This window comes from Ochotona princeps, chromosome 24 (assembly GCF_030435755.1).
Source record: "Ochotona princeps isolate mOchPri1 chromosome 24, mOchPri1.hap1, whole genome shotgun sequence".
NCBI lineage: Eukaryota > Metazoa > Chordata > Mammalia > Lagomorpha > Ochotonidae > Ochotona > Ochotona princeps.
This window is the reverse complement of record NC_080855.1, coordinates 25,583,564-25,599,909: the sequence shown is the minus strand read 5'-3', so window position 1 is coordinate 25,599,909 and position 16,346 is coordinate 25,583,564. Positions and strand designations below refer to the sequence as shown.

General features: G+C 56.9%; 2 protein-coding genes across 6 annotated transcripts; one reads left to right on the top strand and one right to left on the bottom strand.

The window, feature by feature from the left end:
• The first annotated feature begins 1,693 nt into the window (after positions 1-1,693).
• On the top strand, positions 1,694-11,925 carry KAT8 (lysine acetyltransferase 8). Of its 4 annotated transcripts, none has more exons than XM_004586906.3 (11): positions 1,694-1,966; positions 3,435-3,509; positions 3,594-3,769; positions 7,856-7,909; positions 7,999-8,163; positions 8,790-8,879; positions 10,547-10,687; positions 10,772-10,865; positions 10,957-11,107; positions 11,283-11,437; positions 11,765-11,925. In XM_004586906.3, exons 1-11 carry the CDS (start codon positions 1,756-1,758, stop codon positions 11,827-11,829), a joined length of 1,377 nt encoding a protein of 458 aa, XP_004586963.1. In that variant the 5' UTR covers positions 1,694-1,755; the 3' UTR covers positions 11,830-11,925. The 4 variants fall into 4 exon arrangements, with proteins under 4 accessions (XP_004586963.1, XP_058536518.1, XP_058536517.1 ...); XM_058680534.1 differs by lacking the exon at positions 1,694-1,966 and adding an exon at positions 2,746-3,286; XM_058680535.1 differs by lacking the exons at positions 3,435-3,509; positions 3,594-3,769 and having other exon boundaries at positions 1,866-1,966.
• Positions 11,926-11,994: 69 nt separating this feature from the next.
• Positions 11,995-15,838, bottom strand: PRSS8 (serine protease 8). Of its 2 annotated transcripts, XM_004587157.2 has the most exons (6): positions 15,618-15,838; positions 15,382-15,399; positions 14,057-14,219; positions 13,233-13,504; positions 12,976-13,142; positions 11,995-12,882 (listed from the first exon to the last, which is right to left on the bottom strand). In XM_004587157.2, exons 1-6 carry the CDS (start codon positions 15,700-15,702, stop codon positions 12,577-12,579), a joined length of 1,011 nt encoding a protein of 336 aa, XP_004587214.1. In that variant the 5' UTR covers positions 15,703-15,838; the 3' UTR covers positions 11,995-12,576. The 2 variants fall into 2 exon arrangements, with proteins under 2 accessions (XP_004587214.1, XP_058536521.1); XM_058680538.1 differs by lacking the exon at positions 15,382-15,399.
• Positions 15,839-16,346: the final 508 nt, after the last annotated feature.

The following is a 16,346-nucleotide window of genomic DNA, read 5'->3' as shown; positions in this document are numbered from 1 at the left end:
GAGGGGAGAGGAGGAGTCCCACCAGGAGCTGTGCCAACTTCTCCCACCTCGTGGGGTCATGGAGGTCCCGGCTGGAGGGGACACAGACGGGAGGACTCACATAGCAGATGGTGGCAAGTCATGCTGCCCGGCAGGGTGGGGCTGGTGCTGGCCACGGTGGGCAGAGCTGAGGCTGGGGGGGTGGACACAGCCTCCTTCTGGGGGTGCAGCAGGGGCCTGTGGATGGGTCTGAGCCTAGGAAGGAATGTTTCTGGCTGGATTCCCTAGACACCAACCCCGAGAAGTAGTTTTGTGTCCCAGTCATTTTTGTTAACAATGCTCCCAGAAGGGAGTGAACAGCAAAGGAAGGAAAGAAGCCAAACTGAGGAAATCCAGAGCCAGGGGAGGAGGCCTCAAGGTTGGAGGCGAGAGACTAACTCGAGGAAGGCACTGACCCCCTATGGAAAAGTCATTCATTCAGTGTGTGGGAGGGTGACGGGGAGGGATGTGGACTCTAGCTGCCAGGTTCAAAATTCTCTGAACAGCTGTTAGCTTGACCAAAGGAGAGCCTCCGGCTGGCTTCTGAAGGCACCTCAAGGTGAGCTAGGCACCAAATAAAAAAAAAAAAAGCTCCCAAGGAACTGCGAGCCACACGCAGTGCAGGAGCAACCATCAGATCTGTGCTGTACAAGGCAGCACGCGGTGGGGCAGCAGCAGAGACCCTGATTGGAGATTAGTGACCTGGGCTAACCCCTAACGCAGGGGAAGAGTCGGCATGGTGACAACGAATGAAAAGAGGCGCCTGACCCTGGGGCAGGTGCAGTAAGAATCAAGCTACAGGGACTGGACGGAGAGGAAAGAACAGAATCTTAATGGCTTTCTTGCCTGGTTTTTGTGAGGTTGCTTGTAACGGCACAGGCACACAGCAATCGCAATCTCACACACACACACACCCCACCATTCCTTCATTTCCCAGGAGCCAAGTTAACGGCGATTCCCACCTCCGCCCACGCAAGGGGGGAACCCAAGATAGTTCTTGATTTGTTACCGTCGGGCCCCGAGAGTTCCACGCCTCTCAGAATTATTTATAAATCCAGTAAGTACGTGATAAATCAAAGACGATCCAGAAAATAGCCAAAGGGGAGTATTTATTGGCTGCCGACAGCGCTCGGCTGTGCAACAGGCACACACCCGCACGTCGCCAACAGCTTCCGCCTTGACATTCCGTGGCCCCTGGTTTAACCTCCTGCACGTACTTGCATCTCGTTGTTAACCTTCACTGGCAATCCACACGCCTGGACGCCTGATCTCGGGGCGTAGGGTCGGGACCCGGGTGTCCTCACACACTATCCTCGGCCGGCTTCTGCTCTACTGGCTTTGGGGGCACCGCCTCCTTTCTTCGGGGCACCCCTGGACACATCTGTTGCAGGCCGCCGCGATCTCCACCTTAAAAAAAAAGGAGATGTGGCGCACCTTCACGTAGGGAGCGGTAATTGGCACACCCCGGCCTCGCTCCGCAGGCACCGGGGCCTTTAAAAGAGGCTGGGCCGAGCCACCGCCTCAGCGAAGCGTCCAGCGCGCCGCCAGATACTCTGCAACTTCGGGCAAGCAACGGGGTAAGGATGGCCGCGCCGATAATGACAGCCGCGCCAGCCAATAATCTCCCGCCACATCAGAGACCCCGCCCTCAACCTGACGCCCCGCCCCTCACGCACTGTTGTCTCGGAGGGAAGCTGCGACGCGGCGCCTGACTCTGGCGTCATTTCCTCCACCGCGATGGCGGCCCAGGGAGCAGCAGCGGCGGTTGCAGCAGCGACTTCGGGGATCACCGCGGAGAGCGAGCCCGGGCCCGGGGAGAACGCGGCGGTCGAGGGCACCGCCCCGTCCCCAGGCCGCGTCTCCCCACCGACCCCGGCGCGCGGCGAGCCCGAAGTCACGGTGGAAATCGGAGAAACGTACCTGTGCCGGCGACCGGATAGCACCTGGCGTGAGGGCGGGGTCCGGGCCGGGGGGCGGGGACTGCGGCGAGGGGCGGGGTCAGAGCGGGGCGGGTCCTGGTGAGGGGCGTGGTCAGGCCGGGGGTGGGTCCGGGAGGCGGGAACTGAGAGCGGCGGGCTGTCGGGAGGTCGGGTCCCGGTGGAGCCCTGAGGCCAAGGAGGCGGGGACTGGGCGACCAGAGCCGGGCAGGCTGGGGATGTTGGTGATCAGAGCCAGGGGACTGGTTCTCGTGGGGGGGCGGAGGGGCGAGCGCCGGGCTTGGCGAAGATGGAACTTGAGTATGCCAGAGAAGCAGCCACTGAGGAGTCAGCGCGGCAGTGGGAGCCTGTCCGCCTCAGCAGATGATTCTCAGACCCCGCCGGCTGGGTGGTTTGGAAAGTCTGCTTTGTACACTGTCATAAGCTGCATTTCCTGGTCTTTGTTTAGTAGCCATGTTCCTTACTGGTGTAGTTTGTAGGGGAAAGGTGGGTAGCATGCTCGCTCTGGGTGTTGTGGGCTGAGCCTCACAGTGCCCCCCCCATACACACAGGCCGCCAGCAGGGAAGACCCCTTCACTCAGTCACTCACATCACACCGCCTCCCCTCATCTTCCAAACAAACCTCAAGGCCCTCGGCATGGCGTTCGTTTTTGTGCCGTTGGGGCTCCACACCACCTCCACCAGCAGCGCCTCTCTCCTCTGAGGATGCTTGCGGGCCTGTGAGGACTTCTGCTTGGATGCCCTCTCTTCCTTCCTCCTCACTCACCTGACCGTCTGCACTCATCCTTGAAGCCAGGCTCTGCTGGACCCCTGCAGGCAGAATGAGCTGTTCCCTGTGCACGTGCCTGCGACATTGTTTGCATACCTCTGCCTCAGCAGTAACATAACATCATAACATCACTGTTGTCATTTCCCGTCTGTGTCCTTTCCCTTGTCAGGCTGCGCACTTCGGGAGGGCAGGGCCTCTTGCGTGTCATTGCTGTGCCATCTGTACCTAAGTGTAGGGCCTGACCCATGGTGGATGCCTCACTCACTAAGTGATCTGTGAGTTGTCAGGCACTGTGCTGGGAGTCAGAGGTGTGCCCCCCACCCCCAGGTTGGCGCTGTCCTCTCGTGTTCCGGCCCGAGGATCTGAGCCTCAGAGTTGAAATGACTTCCCTGTTACTTCACAGCTAGGAAGTGGCTAGCATTAGGCAGAAACTTGATCCAGAACAGATGAGCAGCTGCACGTATACCAGGAAGTGAACCATGAACTGGGGTCACAACTGAATATGGGTCCAGCACTTGCCCCACCAGGGACCCTAAAGAAGCCTCGGGTTTTTCCTCACATGGTGGATAGGTGTAATGGCCCAGCCGGCCCACCTCCCTGAGTTGTGGTGGGGGATGGGATGGCAGGTGCAGCTGGGTGGTCCCCAGAGCCTGGAGACTCCCTGGTCCTGCTGTCTCCCACCTGATGAGCCCGTCCTCTGCCCACCACAGATTCGGCTGAAGTGATCCAGTCTCGAGTAAACGACCAGGAGGGCCGAGAGGAATTCTATGTGCATTATGTGGGCTGTGAGTGACTTGGGGCATTCTGATGGGGCTGGGGATTGGCGGGGACTGGCTCGGCTGCGGCCCCCTCATGGCACATCCTCGCAGTTAACCGGCGACTGGATGAGTGGGTAGACAAGAACCGACTGGCACTGACCAAGACGGTGAAGGATGCCGTGCAGAAGAACTCGGAGAAGTACCTGAGCGAGCTGGCCGAGCAGCCGGAGCGCAAGATCACACGCAACCAGAAGCGCAAGCACGACGAGATCAACCATGTGCAGAAGGTCCGCGTCTCCCCAGGCCTGGGGACCAGCCTCCCACATCTTGTTTACTAAATGTTTGTTTTATTTTGTACCTTTGAAGGTTGCAGAGAGGTCCCATCTTGCTCACTCGCTCTCCCTTTTTTTTCCAAGATGTTTTACTTGAAAGTCAAGTTAGAGAGAGACCATATATGCTGGTTCACTCCATAAATGTCTGCAACCACAAGAGCTGAGCTAGACTGAAGCCAGAAGCCAGGAACATCCTACAGATCTCCCACATGAGGGCGGGGGCCCAAGGGCTTGAGCCGTCTGTCATTGGCTTCCTAGACCATCGGCAAGGAGTTGGATCAGAAGTGGAGCAGTCAGAATGCTTGCATCGCAGGTGGAGGGTTAGCTTGCAGCACCATCCCTCCAGCCCAGAGAATGTCCCACCTTTTATTTTTTATTGGAAAGACAGATTTTCAGAAAGGACAAGGAAACAGATCTTTTCATCGGTTGGTTTACTCCCCTGAATGGCCGCAATGGCCGGAGCTGAGCCAATCAGAAACCAGGAGCTTCTTCCAGATCTTGCATGTAGGTGCTAGGTTCCAAGGACTTGGGCCGTCCTCCACTGCTTTCCCAGGCCATAAGCAGTGAGCTGCATGGGAAGTGGAGCAGCTAGGACAGGAGCTAACCTGTATCAGCACCACTTGAGCTGTCAGGCTGGCCTCAGAATGATCCATCTCTGAGGTTCTCAGGGTGCACCAGATGCTTTCCCTCCCTTGGAGAGGCTTAAAAAGGGCCTGTCTATAAAGTCACACAGCAAGGAGCTGCAGTGCTAGGACAGGAGCCCTGCCACCCAGTGCTTCCGTCTCTGTTCTCTAGTGGCTGTGCCGCAGCAGACAGAAATGATTTGGAGTTGAAAGGAAAGGAAAAGAGTGAATGACATTGAACAGTTGGTACTGCCTAGCCAGGCGGAGGCCTAGATGTGTGGATACTTCCTCACAGTTCAGTGGCGCAGGGTCATGGCTGCTCACTGTGGTGAGGAAGCAGGCCCAGGATTTCACAGCCAGTAGCATGATGGCATGAAGCTAGAATAACCATGCCAGATGCTCACTGGTCTGTGAGCAAGAGGGTTAGCCTGACTATTTGAGTGCAGGGTCTCAGTGATGTTTTACAGTTGCTCTCCCTAGTCGACAGGAGAGATTTAGATGTCTTTGCGAACCCAGCTGGGAGACTGATCTGCCAACTTGACATTGTTTTTTGTTTTTTTTTAAGATGTATTTATTTGTTTATTGGGAAGTCAGATATACAAAGAGGAAGAGAGACAGAAAAGAAGGTCTTCCGTCTACTGATTCACTCCAAGTGGCCGCAACGGCTGGAGCTGAGCTGATTTGAAGCCAGGAGTTAGGAGCTTCCTTCGAATTTCCCACACAGGTGCACTGTCCCAAGGCTTTGGGCTGTTCTCGACTGCTTTCCCAGGCCACAAGCAGGGAGCTGGATGGGAAGCGGGGCGATCGGGACACGAACTGGCACCCATATAGGATCCCTGCACATGCAAGGCGAGGACTTTAGCTACTAGGCTGTTGTGCTGGGCCCCAACTTGATATTCTTAACAATGAAAGTCAGAAATTATTGACAAAGTTTGGTTCTCGGCAAGCTAGCAAGCTACACGAGTCCTGGGACGTCACTCTTTCAACTAAGAATCTTTTTAAAGATTTATTTATTTGAAAGGCATTGTCATTTGACAGAGTCACCAATTCAATCCCTAAATGTCTATAGCAGCCAGGGCTAGACAGATAATAGCTGGGAACCCATGCTCCACTGGGCTGTCACACACTCCTCCAGCCCCTCTGGAAGTCACAGGATAGCAAGGAACCAGGCACTGTGAGATGGGAGGTTAGCACACCAAGCAGCAGCCTCATCCACTGAGCCACAGTGCTTGCCTGAGCCCTCAGTCTCTTCGGTTCATGCACGTCTGATGGGTTCACCAAGCCCTCAGTGCACTTGTGCTCCTTGGTTTCACCAAGTGCCCGTTCTGTGCTTGGTGCTGATAGGTTCCAAGCCATGGCACGTGGCCTTTCAGTCCATAGCAAAACAAACTCCTTGGGAGGACGCATAATTTGCCTTCTGGGGAAGAAATGGGAAGAGAGAAGCTTCCAGGGGTCCCGGCACTGAGTGGACCTAAGTACTGCTGGGCAAAGCTTTTCTCTCAGGTAGAAGCCCATGCATGTGGATGGACAACGTGAGCCCCACTGCTTCTTGATGCCACCTGTCTTGCTCGCTGGGGAGGCACTGGCTCCCTGTGGCTCTTGAGCACCTACAGTGTGTCAAGTGTGCCTGGAAGTTTCTACATTGTAGTGAGTTTCAACAATACATGTTCCCATGTCCTGGACTCCTCTCTTGGACAGAAGTGATCAGGTCAAAGACCATTAATTCCCCCACTAGTTGGCGCTCAGCAGAGGTGGCCCTGGAAGCTGCCAGTTGCCAAGCCAGATGAGAAGGGGTCATAACAAGCAAGTTAATGGTCAGCCATGTTCTTTGACGCCTGATCAGTGTTTAACTGAATAATAAATCGTTATGTTGAGTAAAGGAGTGGTTTTGTAGTCCTTTTATTGCCTTGGTAGAAGAGGGTTTTGTCACACCTGGGAAATATGTCCTAAAGAGGCATCTTGGCAGCATTCAGACTCTGAGTTGGACAGACCAAGGGTCCATGTCCACCGTGCTGTGTCCTGTGCCCCTGGACAAGTGGCCTCCTGTCTTGGTGCCACGGTTCCCACTTCATCAAGCTTGTTTTGAGAACTAAATGCGGCAGTGTTTATCAGTACTTGACACTTTGAAGTCAGTGGAGCTGGCTGGTGGCCAAGGGCAGTGGCCACATCTCTCCCTGCTTGTTTACTTTCTGTAAAATCAAAGTAAAAATGTTCCAGCCTTTCAGCTGTTGCAGCCATCTAGGGAGTGGACCAGCAGATAGAAGTTCTCTCTGTGTAACTGCCTTTCAAATAGAATCTTTATTAAAAAGGGGTGGAGGGGACTTTTGAGCCCATGTATATAGGCAGAGTGCCTTCTCTGAGGGTGGGGTTCTGGGTAGGTTTCTGGTATAGGACATAGGCTTCCATTGCCAGACTGTATATGGTACCTTCTACGAAGTCTGGCTTAAGAACAGGATGTGCTATGTCATCTGACTTGGTCCCTGCTTTCCCAGGAAACTACTGATAACCACGTTCCTCCTGACTTGGGGAAGGACAGTGTTTTCTGGTGAACAAAAATCCAAGCAGGCTTCCTGGAGGGGGTGGGGTCAGTGCTGGACTTGGAAGAACTGGAACCAGCACCATAAAAATGATTACACACTATCACTCACGGAGTCTGCTCCGTCATGGGACCCGCTTGACTCATGCCCTGTTCCAGTTTGAGGAAGCGTTGTCTGGCGGCCATAAGGAAAGGGCATGGTCAGTGTGAAGGAGCCATGTGCAAAAACACGAGGGCCAGAAGAAGGGGTGTTGATCACAGCCCGGATTCGAGGGCTTGGCCCTGGAGGCAGGCACTCTTAAGGCCGAGTCAGTTGTCCAGACCTGGCATGCTGAGAGAGACCAGTTAGAGAATTCCAGGGCATGATTGCAGGAATGTCAGGAAGGTGAGCTGCCATCCAGCATGTGAGACATTGGCCACTGATTGAATGCCAGACTGAGAAGGAGGAGTCCGAAGAGCAGGCCTGGTGGCTGGTTGTGGGCAGTTGGGCCCACAGAGACATGGCCAGGAGGAACGGTTTGTGACAATGACAGGGTCTTTGCGGGAATCCCTGTGGAAAGGACCTGTGGAAGCGGTCCTTGGACAGGCAGCACCTGGTGCCCAGCCAAGAGTGGGCACCGCAGTCGTGTTGAGTCTGGGAAATGAGACCCATCCTATCATCTCGCCACTGGCAGCACTGGATTGCCCCAGTGTGCAGTTGAAGCTCTTCCTAACCCAGACTTCTGATCCAAGCCTTGTTCAGCTGGCAAGAGCCGGAGGTGGGCCACAGGGCTGTCTGGGCAGCTGGCTTGTGAGCTGTGGGTGTGGTGACTGGGTATGCAGGGTGGCATGGTGGGCTGCCTGCCTTCTGTTCACCTCTGCATGCTTCTCTCCCTTCCCCAGACATACGCAGAGATGGACCCCACCACAGCGGCCTTGGAGAAGGAGCACGAGGCGGTAAGTGGAGGCAAGGGTTTGCCTGGGCACTCCCTGCCTCAGGCAGAGGGTACTGACACATCACCCACCCACTGCTGCCACTCCTGCAGATCACCAAGGTGAAGTACGTGGACAAGATCCATATTGGAAACTACGAAATTGATGCCTGGTACTTCTCGCCGTTTCCGGAAGACTATGGGAAACAGCCAAAGCTGTGGCTCTGCGAGTACTGCCTCAAGTACATGAAGTATGAGAAGAGCTACCGCTTCCACCTGGTGAGCGAGGCTGGCCTTGGGGCTGAGCGTCTAGAGGAGTCGGGTGCAAGGAGGGGCTGCCTAGAGGTCTAGGGACTTCAACTGCATGCCTTTGTGGTGGGAGGACCTAGGCCAAGTTCACTGTGGATTCAGTTTCGACTTGTTTAGAATGGGAGCTGTAACCTGTCCCGTTCTGTGCCCTGTGCTGTACCACGTGTTTCCCAGGGCCAGACTCCTGGTAAGAAAGAGCCCCCAAAGCAGTGGGACCAAAGATGTGGAGGAGCGGGAAGGGTGAGGGCATGGAGACCACCAGGAGCCGAGCACTCTGTTCGCCAGCACAGGGATCTGTGCAGCAGAGGTGAGCATGAGTGGTTTGGTAAAGCCGGAAGCTGGCTCCTGGTGCCCTGGAGGCAGGCCCACACAGACCTGAAGCCGTCTAGCCAGGTGTTGTTTGCAGGAGTCCCTCAGCCCCTGTGCCTGTAGGGCAAAGTGGCCTTGGTGCGCTGAGGCTGTTAGGGGCAGCATGTTGACCTTGGGGTCTACAGATGGCAAGTGGGGAGACTTGCTGTGTGTTGCACAGCGGACTGATGGGGATCACGTCCCAGGGACCCCATCGAGCCTGTGCACCCTGCTCCTCCCCTGACCAGGGCCAGTGCCAGTGGCGGCAGCCCCCAGGGAAGGAGATCTATCGCAAGAGCAACATCTCCGTGTATGAAGTGGATGGCAAAGACCACAAGGTGAGCCGCTAGCCGAGGGACTGTGGCGCGGGGGGCAGGGGGCAAGGAGGGATGGCCCTCATGTCACCAACGGGAAGAGGCAGCCCGCGGGTGCATCTTCTGGGTGTCACAAACCTGTCCCGAGGCCTGGGGTGGGGACACAGGCCCAGCCTGTGGGCCAGGATTCCCTCAGCCCAGGGACTGAATAGAGACTGATTAGCCTGAGGTGCACCCAGAAGTACTGTTTCTGGTTCTCTGCACACTGGAAGGATTGTTTTCTTTTGCCTGGGAGAGATCTGCTCTGTGTGAGATTTTCTGCCAGACTGTGGTCAGCAGGCAGCTGAGCCAGTTCCTGTTCCTGGCAGAATGACTTCCTGGGCCAAGATGGGCCCCTGGGGCCTGCTTTGCTATTGTTGAGAGCTTGGCCTTCATGCTGGTCAGTCTGACAGGATCTCAGCCAAGTGCCCGGTTCCTGTGGAAGGGCAGTAGAGGCAAGAGGGCAGCGGTCAGACAGGGTCGTGGTACAGCAGGGGGAAGCCACCACCTGTGACATGGACATCTCATGTGGGAGCCAGTTTGTGACCTGCTGCTCCACTTCCCATCTTGTTCCCTGCTAATGGCCTGAGAAAAACAGTAGAAAATGGCCCGAGTATTTGGGGCCCTGCCACCCATGTGGGAGGTGTAGACGAAGCTCCTGGCTCCTGACTTCAGCCTGGTATAGCCCTGGCTGTCATGGCCACTTGGGGAACTATTGGATGGAAGAGCTCTCTTTCTCTCTTTCTTCCCCCACCACTCTGTATGTATGTCTTCCTCTCTCTCTAACTCTGACTTTCAAATAAAAAATGATAAAAAAAAAAAAAAAAAAAAGAAGAAGAAGAAGAAGAGGGCAAGCTTGGCAGTGACTCCTGGCTTCAGCTCGCCCCGTTGCTCCCGCGGCCCCGAACAGCTCCCTTGTTCTTTGCTCCTGTTTCTTCACGCATAAAACAGTAGTCAGAATGTTCACCCGACCAGGCTGGTGGTAGAATAAATGCAACCACCCTCATCAGTTATTGAGTGCACTGCCTAGTGTCTGGCAGGTGCCCAAGCATGTGGGCCTTGGTCATTATTGGTCAGAGCAGGTGCCCTACTGAGCTTGGGCAGGGCAGCACCCGCTCAGTGCCTGGATCCTGCCCTCTGCCCTACCTTCCTGAACAGGAGCTGGTGGAGTGGGGAAAGGGCTGGGAGGGTCTTGCCCAGGTCTGCCCCTTCCTAGCGTGAAGCCCTCAAGCAAGTGTGTCCCCTCTCCGAGCTTCCTTTCCATCCTGAGTCCTGTGGGACTGGCAGCACCAGCCTCCCAGAGTGGGTGTTGAAGGTGGGCTGGGAGGCCAGGCTCCAGGCCGAGGCTGTGGCAGGAAGCCCGGCAAGGGCCAGAGGGAGCAGGGCCAAGCTGGCAGACAGAGCTCGGGGCTACTGAGGGAGACAGGCGACTTGGCCAATGTTTCCCAGGCACCTGGCTGTAAGCTAAGCTTGGCACGAAGTGCTGAGGATGCAGCACCGAACAGGACAGAGCTCACGACTGATCCTTGGGCAGGCCCCAGCTTCCTGATCACCCAGCCTGGCCCTCGCAGAGCAGGTGGCCTCTGGGCTCAACTGGGCAGGGGAGCCATGCTTGCACCATGGGCCTAGGTGGTCTCTGCCCCTCTCCACAGATTTACTGTCAGAACCTGTGCCTGTTGGCCAAGCTTTTCCTGGACCACAAGACACTGTACTTTGATGTGGAGCCCTTCGTCTTCTACATCCTCACCGAGGTGGACAGGCAAGGGGCCCACATTGTCGGCTACTTCTCTAAGGTGCTGGTGCAGAACACTGGGCGAGGGGAGGCGGGGGAGGGGCCAGCTGGAGCAGGGGCTGAGCCTCCTGACCGACTGCCACAGGAGAAGGAGTCTCCAGATGGAAACAACGTGGCCTGCATCCTGACCCTGCCGCCTTACCAGCGCCGCGGCTATGGGAAGTTCCTTATTGCGTTCAGTGAGTGGTCCCCGGCCTGTGCCTCTTGCGGGGAGGGGGTAGCCGCCAGGGCTGGGCTGGAGCCTCACCTTCTCTGCGCCACCACCACCAGGTTACGAGCTCTCTAAGCTGGAAAGCACCGTGGGCTCCCCAGAGAAGCCGCTCTCTGACCTGGGCAAACTCAGCTACCGCAGCTACTGGTCATGGGTCTTGCTGGAGATTCTGCGTGACTTCCGGGGCACATTGTCCATCAAGGACCTCAGGTGCAGGCCCAGGCCCTAGCCTCAGCCAGCTACCCCTGGTGCTCTTAAGATAGGCTGGGATCCTGTCTTTCAGTCTCCTTTAGCTGGTCTAGCCAGACTCCCACTATCCCCTTACCTCCCCCAGTCAGTCCCCACTCCAGGACTCATCCCAGTGTCTGCTCTAATTCCTTACTAGCCAGATGACCAGTATCACCCAGAACGACATCATCAGTACCCTGCAGTCCCTCAATATGGTCAAGTACTGGAAGGGCCAGCACGTGATCTGTGTCACACCCAAGCTGGTGGAGGAACACCTCAAAAGTGCCCAGTATAAGAAACCTCCCATCACAGGTGGGTGGGGGCTGCCCTGTGTGTGCGTGAATGTACGTGGGGCGGGGAAGGGGTAGGCGTAAAGACTGTACTGTTGGGAGCCAAGATCTCCTTTCTGCTGTCACATGATCCCAAACCAGTCAGACTAGCTCCCAGGGCCCAGGGCCCAGGGCCCAAGCCTCTAGGGCAGGCTGCTCCATTCCTGAGCTTCCCTGCCCCCTCCCCAGGACAAAGTCTGCCCTTTTATTCTGGCCCAGAGCAGGTGAAACCTGGCCTGGGTCCAGAGAGCTGGGTGGGTGCAGGCTTGGTCCCACCCTCTCATGCCCCTTCTTTCCCCTCCCCCCACAGTGGACTCAGTCTGCCTCAAGTGGGCGCCACCCAAACACAAACAAGTCAAACTCTCCAAGAAGTGAGCTGCCTGTGCCCTGCCGCGGGCCCAGCGCCTCAGAACCCCTGTAAATATGTACAGCTCCGTCCAGGACTTTGTGAATAAAGTGAATTCTGCTGGAGACTGGGCTTTGGAGGGATTAGAGGAAGAGAGCCACCAGGCTTCATCGCACATCACACCCAGCCAGCTGTGCTGTATGCATGTTTAATCCTTCCTTCTGGTCCCCACCCCAATCCCCAGCCTAACTCCGGTGGGGGCTCAGTCCTCCGGAGTCCACGAGTCGGGGCTCAAGGGGGCTTGGTGACCCATAGGGCAAGATTGGGGCCTCTCCTGTTCTGAAGGCAACCAAGCCCAGAAGACAGGAGGCCAAGTGACGGCTCGGTGGGCAGGTGTGCTGGTGGGGCCGGAGAATCTGGCCCAAGCCTCAGCAGCAATCAGCTGGGTAGCTGCCCAGTTTCAGAGAAACAAATGGAAGCCAGGGCTCATCTCACGATTGTCCTTGGGAGTTTGGGAGGAGCCCAGTCTATGGGCTTGCAGATGGCAGATGGAGGCAGCCAGGACTGCCAGCAGAGATGCAGGCTTGTGGGTTATAAGCCCATAGACCAAGCCAGAAGAATGGGCTCCGAATATCAGGTTAGGGCCTGGCCTCCCACCTGGGCCTGAGCAGATCGGGTGGTGTGGCCCAAGCCAGGCCCTTCCTGGGAACAAGGCATGCAGCGTCCATCCTCAGGTGTGATGTGTCAGAGCGGGAGCAGCTTCCAGGGCGATTCACTCACTGCTTGTGCCACAGGCAGAAGAGGCTCATGGTCAGGCCCAGTGGCAGCAGGAGGCTGGGCCGCAGCCCGCGGAGAGCTGGCGCTGAGCTACAGAGGTAACTGTCAGGCTGGGACTCCTGGGTCTCAAGCATCACACGAGGCTGCAGTTCAGGCACTTGTTGGTGGATCCAGGAGGCATAGCGGGAGGTCAGAGTGTACACCCCAGGCCTGTTGGGGGCCCCACAGGCATCACCCCAGCTCACAATGCCTGCCAGATACCAGCGGTCATCCATACGGCAGGAGAGTGGGCCCCCGGAGTCACCCTGAGGAGAAAAGTCACAGGACAGTGTGAGGACCAGGCTCGAGAGGCTGTCATCTCCTGGGACTTGCCCGGCTTACTGCTCCCACAGCCCTACCTGGCAGGCGTCCTTGCCCCCTGTCACATATCCTGCACACAGCATGTCATCCTGGATGAAGTGGGGCTCCTCAGGGTTAGCGTCAATGTTGTACAGGCAGTTGCATGTTTCACGGCTAATGAGCGGTACCTCCAGCTGCTGCAGGGGCTTGGGGCTCGGAAGGCTCACTGTAGACAAGGTGATGCTTACCTAGGGCTTCCCACCCCAGAGCAAACCTCCCACTGCACTCCTGAGCATTCATGCCCTGTCCTCCTCACCTGAGGGGGCCACATAGCCCCATCCAGTAACAGTGCATTTGAGGCCATTGGGGAAGGAGGCGTTGGCTGCAGGAAGGCAGATGGGCCGGATATAGCGGCTGAAGTTGACCTTTTCCGAGAGTTTGAGCAGCGCTATGTCGCCCTGGGAGCCCTCCTCGTGATAGTCTGGGTGGACGATGACTTCAGCTGCACCACTGGTCTTGGTGACATTAGAGTAGGTGTCCAGCTGGTCAGCCCCCAGCTTGATCTCGTAGTCTGCCATAGCATGTTCACTGCAAGCACAGGCGGGGGGAAAGGGCAGGCAGAAAGGGACCCCTGGTACCTCATGGCCTCCAACCCCACATGCCATTCTCAGGTGGCACCTTTTAGGCCTCAAGCAGGACCCTAGTTTTAGCCCATGACCTGTAACCTCTTGCCTGCCTTCCAGGCTGGTGTTTCAGCCTTGGCTGATACCCTTGGATCCAGTCCAAAGACTTGGCCTCTGACCTGGATCGACAGGTCAATGTTCACTGCCAGCCCACTTTGGGGAAAAAAATGCATTATTTGAACTGTAGTGAAACAGCTCCCATCCACTGGTTCACTCCCCAATAGCCAGGGCTGGGCCAAGACCAAAGCCAGGACCAGGAACTGCCGTGAGGGTAACAGGGACATAAACACTTGAGCCTCTGGAGCAGAGCCAGGACTTGAACCCTGGACATACATGGCATGTGGGCAACCCAGCTGCTATGCCAAAGGCACTATTTTTCGAAGTTTTATGCTAATGTAACCGTCAAAATTTCAGACCCCTTTGGGGTTCCACTCCCTTCCCGCCACCCAGCTAGTACCTGGGGAAGCAGTGAGCAGCTGACAGTACCCACTGGTCAGAAACAAGAGAACCACCACACACATGAACGCCATTGTAGAGGATGCTGACTTGCCAGGGCCACTGACCAGGGTTGGCATTGCTCCCACCGGTGATGCGTGCTTGGACAGTGGTACCGCAGGGGACTGGGGGAGGGTGAAAGGGGGTCAGGCCACAGCCGCTGTTAAGCCATCCCATGGGGTCTGGGGTAGAGCTTGGGGTGGCTTTGTCCCCAACCCAGCCCTCAACCAGTGTTGAGTTCCCGTCCCTTGCTGCCCATACCTGCTGGCCCACCCACTGCTCCAGCCCCCACCTCCAGACACAACTTGACTGCACTTGGGAGGTTTCCAAAACCTCATGGAAAGTGCAATTATGAAAAGCCGTGCATAGTTTTCAATGTCCCATCAGGACAGACTCCCATTGTTTTCCATGGACTTGCTGAAGGCATCTCTCACAAGGGGCCACCTTTAAACCTTCACTTTTCTGGAGCACTCTGCCTCGGAACCCTTTCCCTGACCTTACTCCGCTTTGCACATTCTCTCAAGTTCCTCCATCACCTGTCTTGACCCTGCTGTTTGGGCATGGCCTCCAAGCTCCCCATCCCACTGTTGTCTTTGGACAACTGTGTCCCCATGCATGCAACTCCCCAGCCAGTCCCAGCTGGAGTCACAGGCGGGTGGATAGACTGAAGCTCTTCCAAGCCAGCCCCAGCCCTCCCCTCCCTGAGGCCACAGTTGGGAGCAGAGCCGGAATGCCCTTCACAAAGTCACCTCCAAAGGAGCAGAGACCCAGCGGCCACCGTCATCATCATGACAATAGCCTCTATTTAGTGCTTGCTGGCTGCCGCCGTACCTGGCTTTCACTTCCTTTATCTCCTGCCCTCCTCGCTAGAGCCCCAGCAGAGGAACACGAAGCCCGCCTCGAGTGGGGGCGGTGAGGACACCGGCTTAGGGAGGCAAGGGGACTCGGAGGGAGGCACCCGTCAGTGGTGAAACCAAGCTCGAAATGTCTGATTCACCAACTGTGGAGCCTTCGAAAGAGACCTTTGGTTTATTTCGGTCAAAACAACCTTGAGTGCCCCACCTCGAGAGTCCAGAGTGAATATAAAAATCCAGCTGTGTGTCCTTGGACAAGCTAGTTCCTCAGGGTTCTTACCCATAAAGTCAGGCAGTAACCCCCCATCACAGAGCTGATAGAGGAACGGGTTGGCCGGCTTCGCTTCGGGGGAGACACTTGTTAAACCCACTGGGAGAGTGTGAATCCTAATCCCGTCCCCTCCCCCTCCCCCAATTACCCAGCCAGTCTCACCTTCAGCCTCATCAGCTCCTAGAGCGGAAAGAGAAGGAGGGACGGTTAAGCAGGGAAGAGGCACCTGCCGCTTCTCCAGAGGCCTGACCCCCCTTTCTTTCTAGGAGGGCCAAGCCACCTCCGAAGGAAGAGGGAGGCTGAGAAGCAGGGAGGCCCGGGACCGGGATAAGCGAGGTACCCCTGGAAGAGCATTGTGCCTTACTCCCAAAGCCCCTGAACTCGCAAAATGCACTCACCCATTCCAGCCTGGAGTAGTCCAAAAGACAGCAGGATGGCCACGGCTTTCAGCTTCCCAGGCCCCAAGCCCGTTTTCCGGGCCATGGCCCAGGATGAGGGCCCCCGGGAGAGCAGGAGAGACACCAGGTAGACAAGGGAAGAACCCGGAGCTGCCTTCCACAGCAGGATCCAGGTATCTGACTCCAAAGTAAGGGGTTCCGGGATCTGAGCTCGGCTGGGTGGCGGAGCAGGTGGCTGAGGCCGGCTTCCAAGGCAGAGAGCAGCCAGGTGAGCACGTCTGGAGTTCAGACCAGGCAGCAGGAGAAGCGTGACTCCGGCTGGTCCGGGCCACGCAGGCAGAGACCTCTCCAGTCACAGCAGCTCAGGGGAAGGCACCTACCTGCTGGCCCCTCCCCCGGCCCCGCCTGCCGCACGCCTGAGCTCCAGCCAAGAGCTCTCAGATCCCCCCCCCCCCCCCCCGCAGGCTGTGTGTTGGGAGGTGGGGACTGCGGCTTGAGGCAGGGCTAGAGACCTGGGTGGCTGGCCATTGTCAAAGGCCCAGGCCCGGTCTCTAGCATCAGTTAATGCCCCTACCCCTACCCGCTAGTACCTGGCCCAGTCTTACGCGCCTGAGTCCAGGTCACCAACCTGAGCTTCACCTGCCAGCCATTGCACAAATACTAATCCAGGGTCTGTCATATTCCTGGTGCTTCCCTGAGCAGGAAGGGGGCAGGAGAGATGGCAGACGG

What these genes read in the sequence shown, in the direction of transcription:
- KAT8 (XM_004586906.3), top strand. Translation starts at nt 1,756, where the DNA reads ATGGCGGCCCAGGGAGCAGCAGCGGCGGTTGCAGCAGCGACTTCGGGG. An exon ending in AGATCAACCATGTGCAGAAG is followed by an intron (nt 3,770 to 7,855) that starts GTCCGCGTCTCC and finishes TCCCTTCCCCAG; the next exon opens with ACATACGCAGAGATGGACCC. An exon ending in TGGAGAAGGAGCACGAGGCG is followed by an intron (nt 7,910 to 7,998) that starts GTAAGTGGAGGC and finishes CCACTCCTGCAG; the next exon opens with ATCACCAAGGTGAAGTACGT.
- PRSS8 (XM_004587157.2), bottom strand. Translation starts at nt 15,702, where the DNA reads ATGGCCCGGAAAACGGGCTTGGGGCCTGGGAAGCTGAAAGCCGTGGCC. An exon ending in GGGCTATGTGGCCCCCTCAG is followed by an intron (nt 13,143 to 13,232) that starts GTGAGGAGGACA and finishes CCTTGTCTACAG; the next exon opens with TGAGCCTTCCGAGCCCCAAG. An exon ending in GGGGCAAGGACGCCTGCCAG is followed by an intron (nt 12,883 to 12,975) that starts GTAGGGCTGTGG and finishes TTTTCTCCTCAG; the next exon opens with GGTGACTCCGGGGGCCCACT.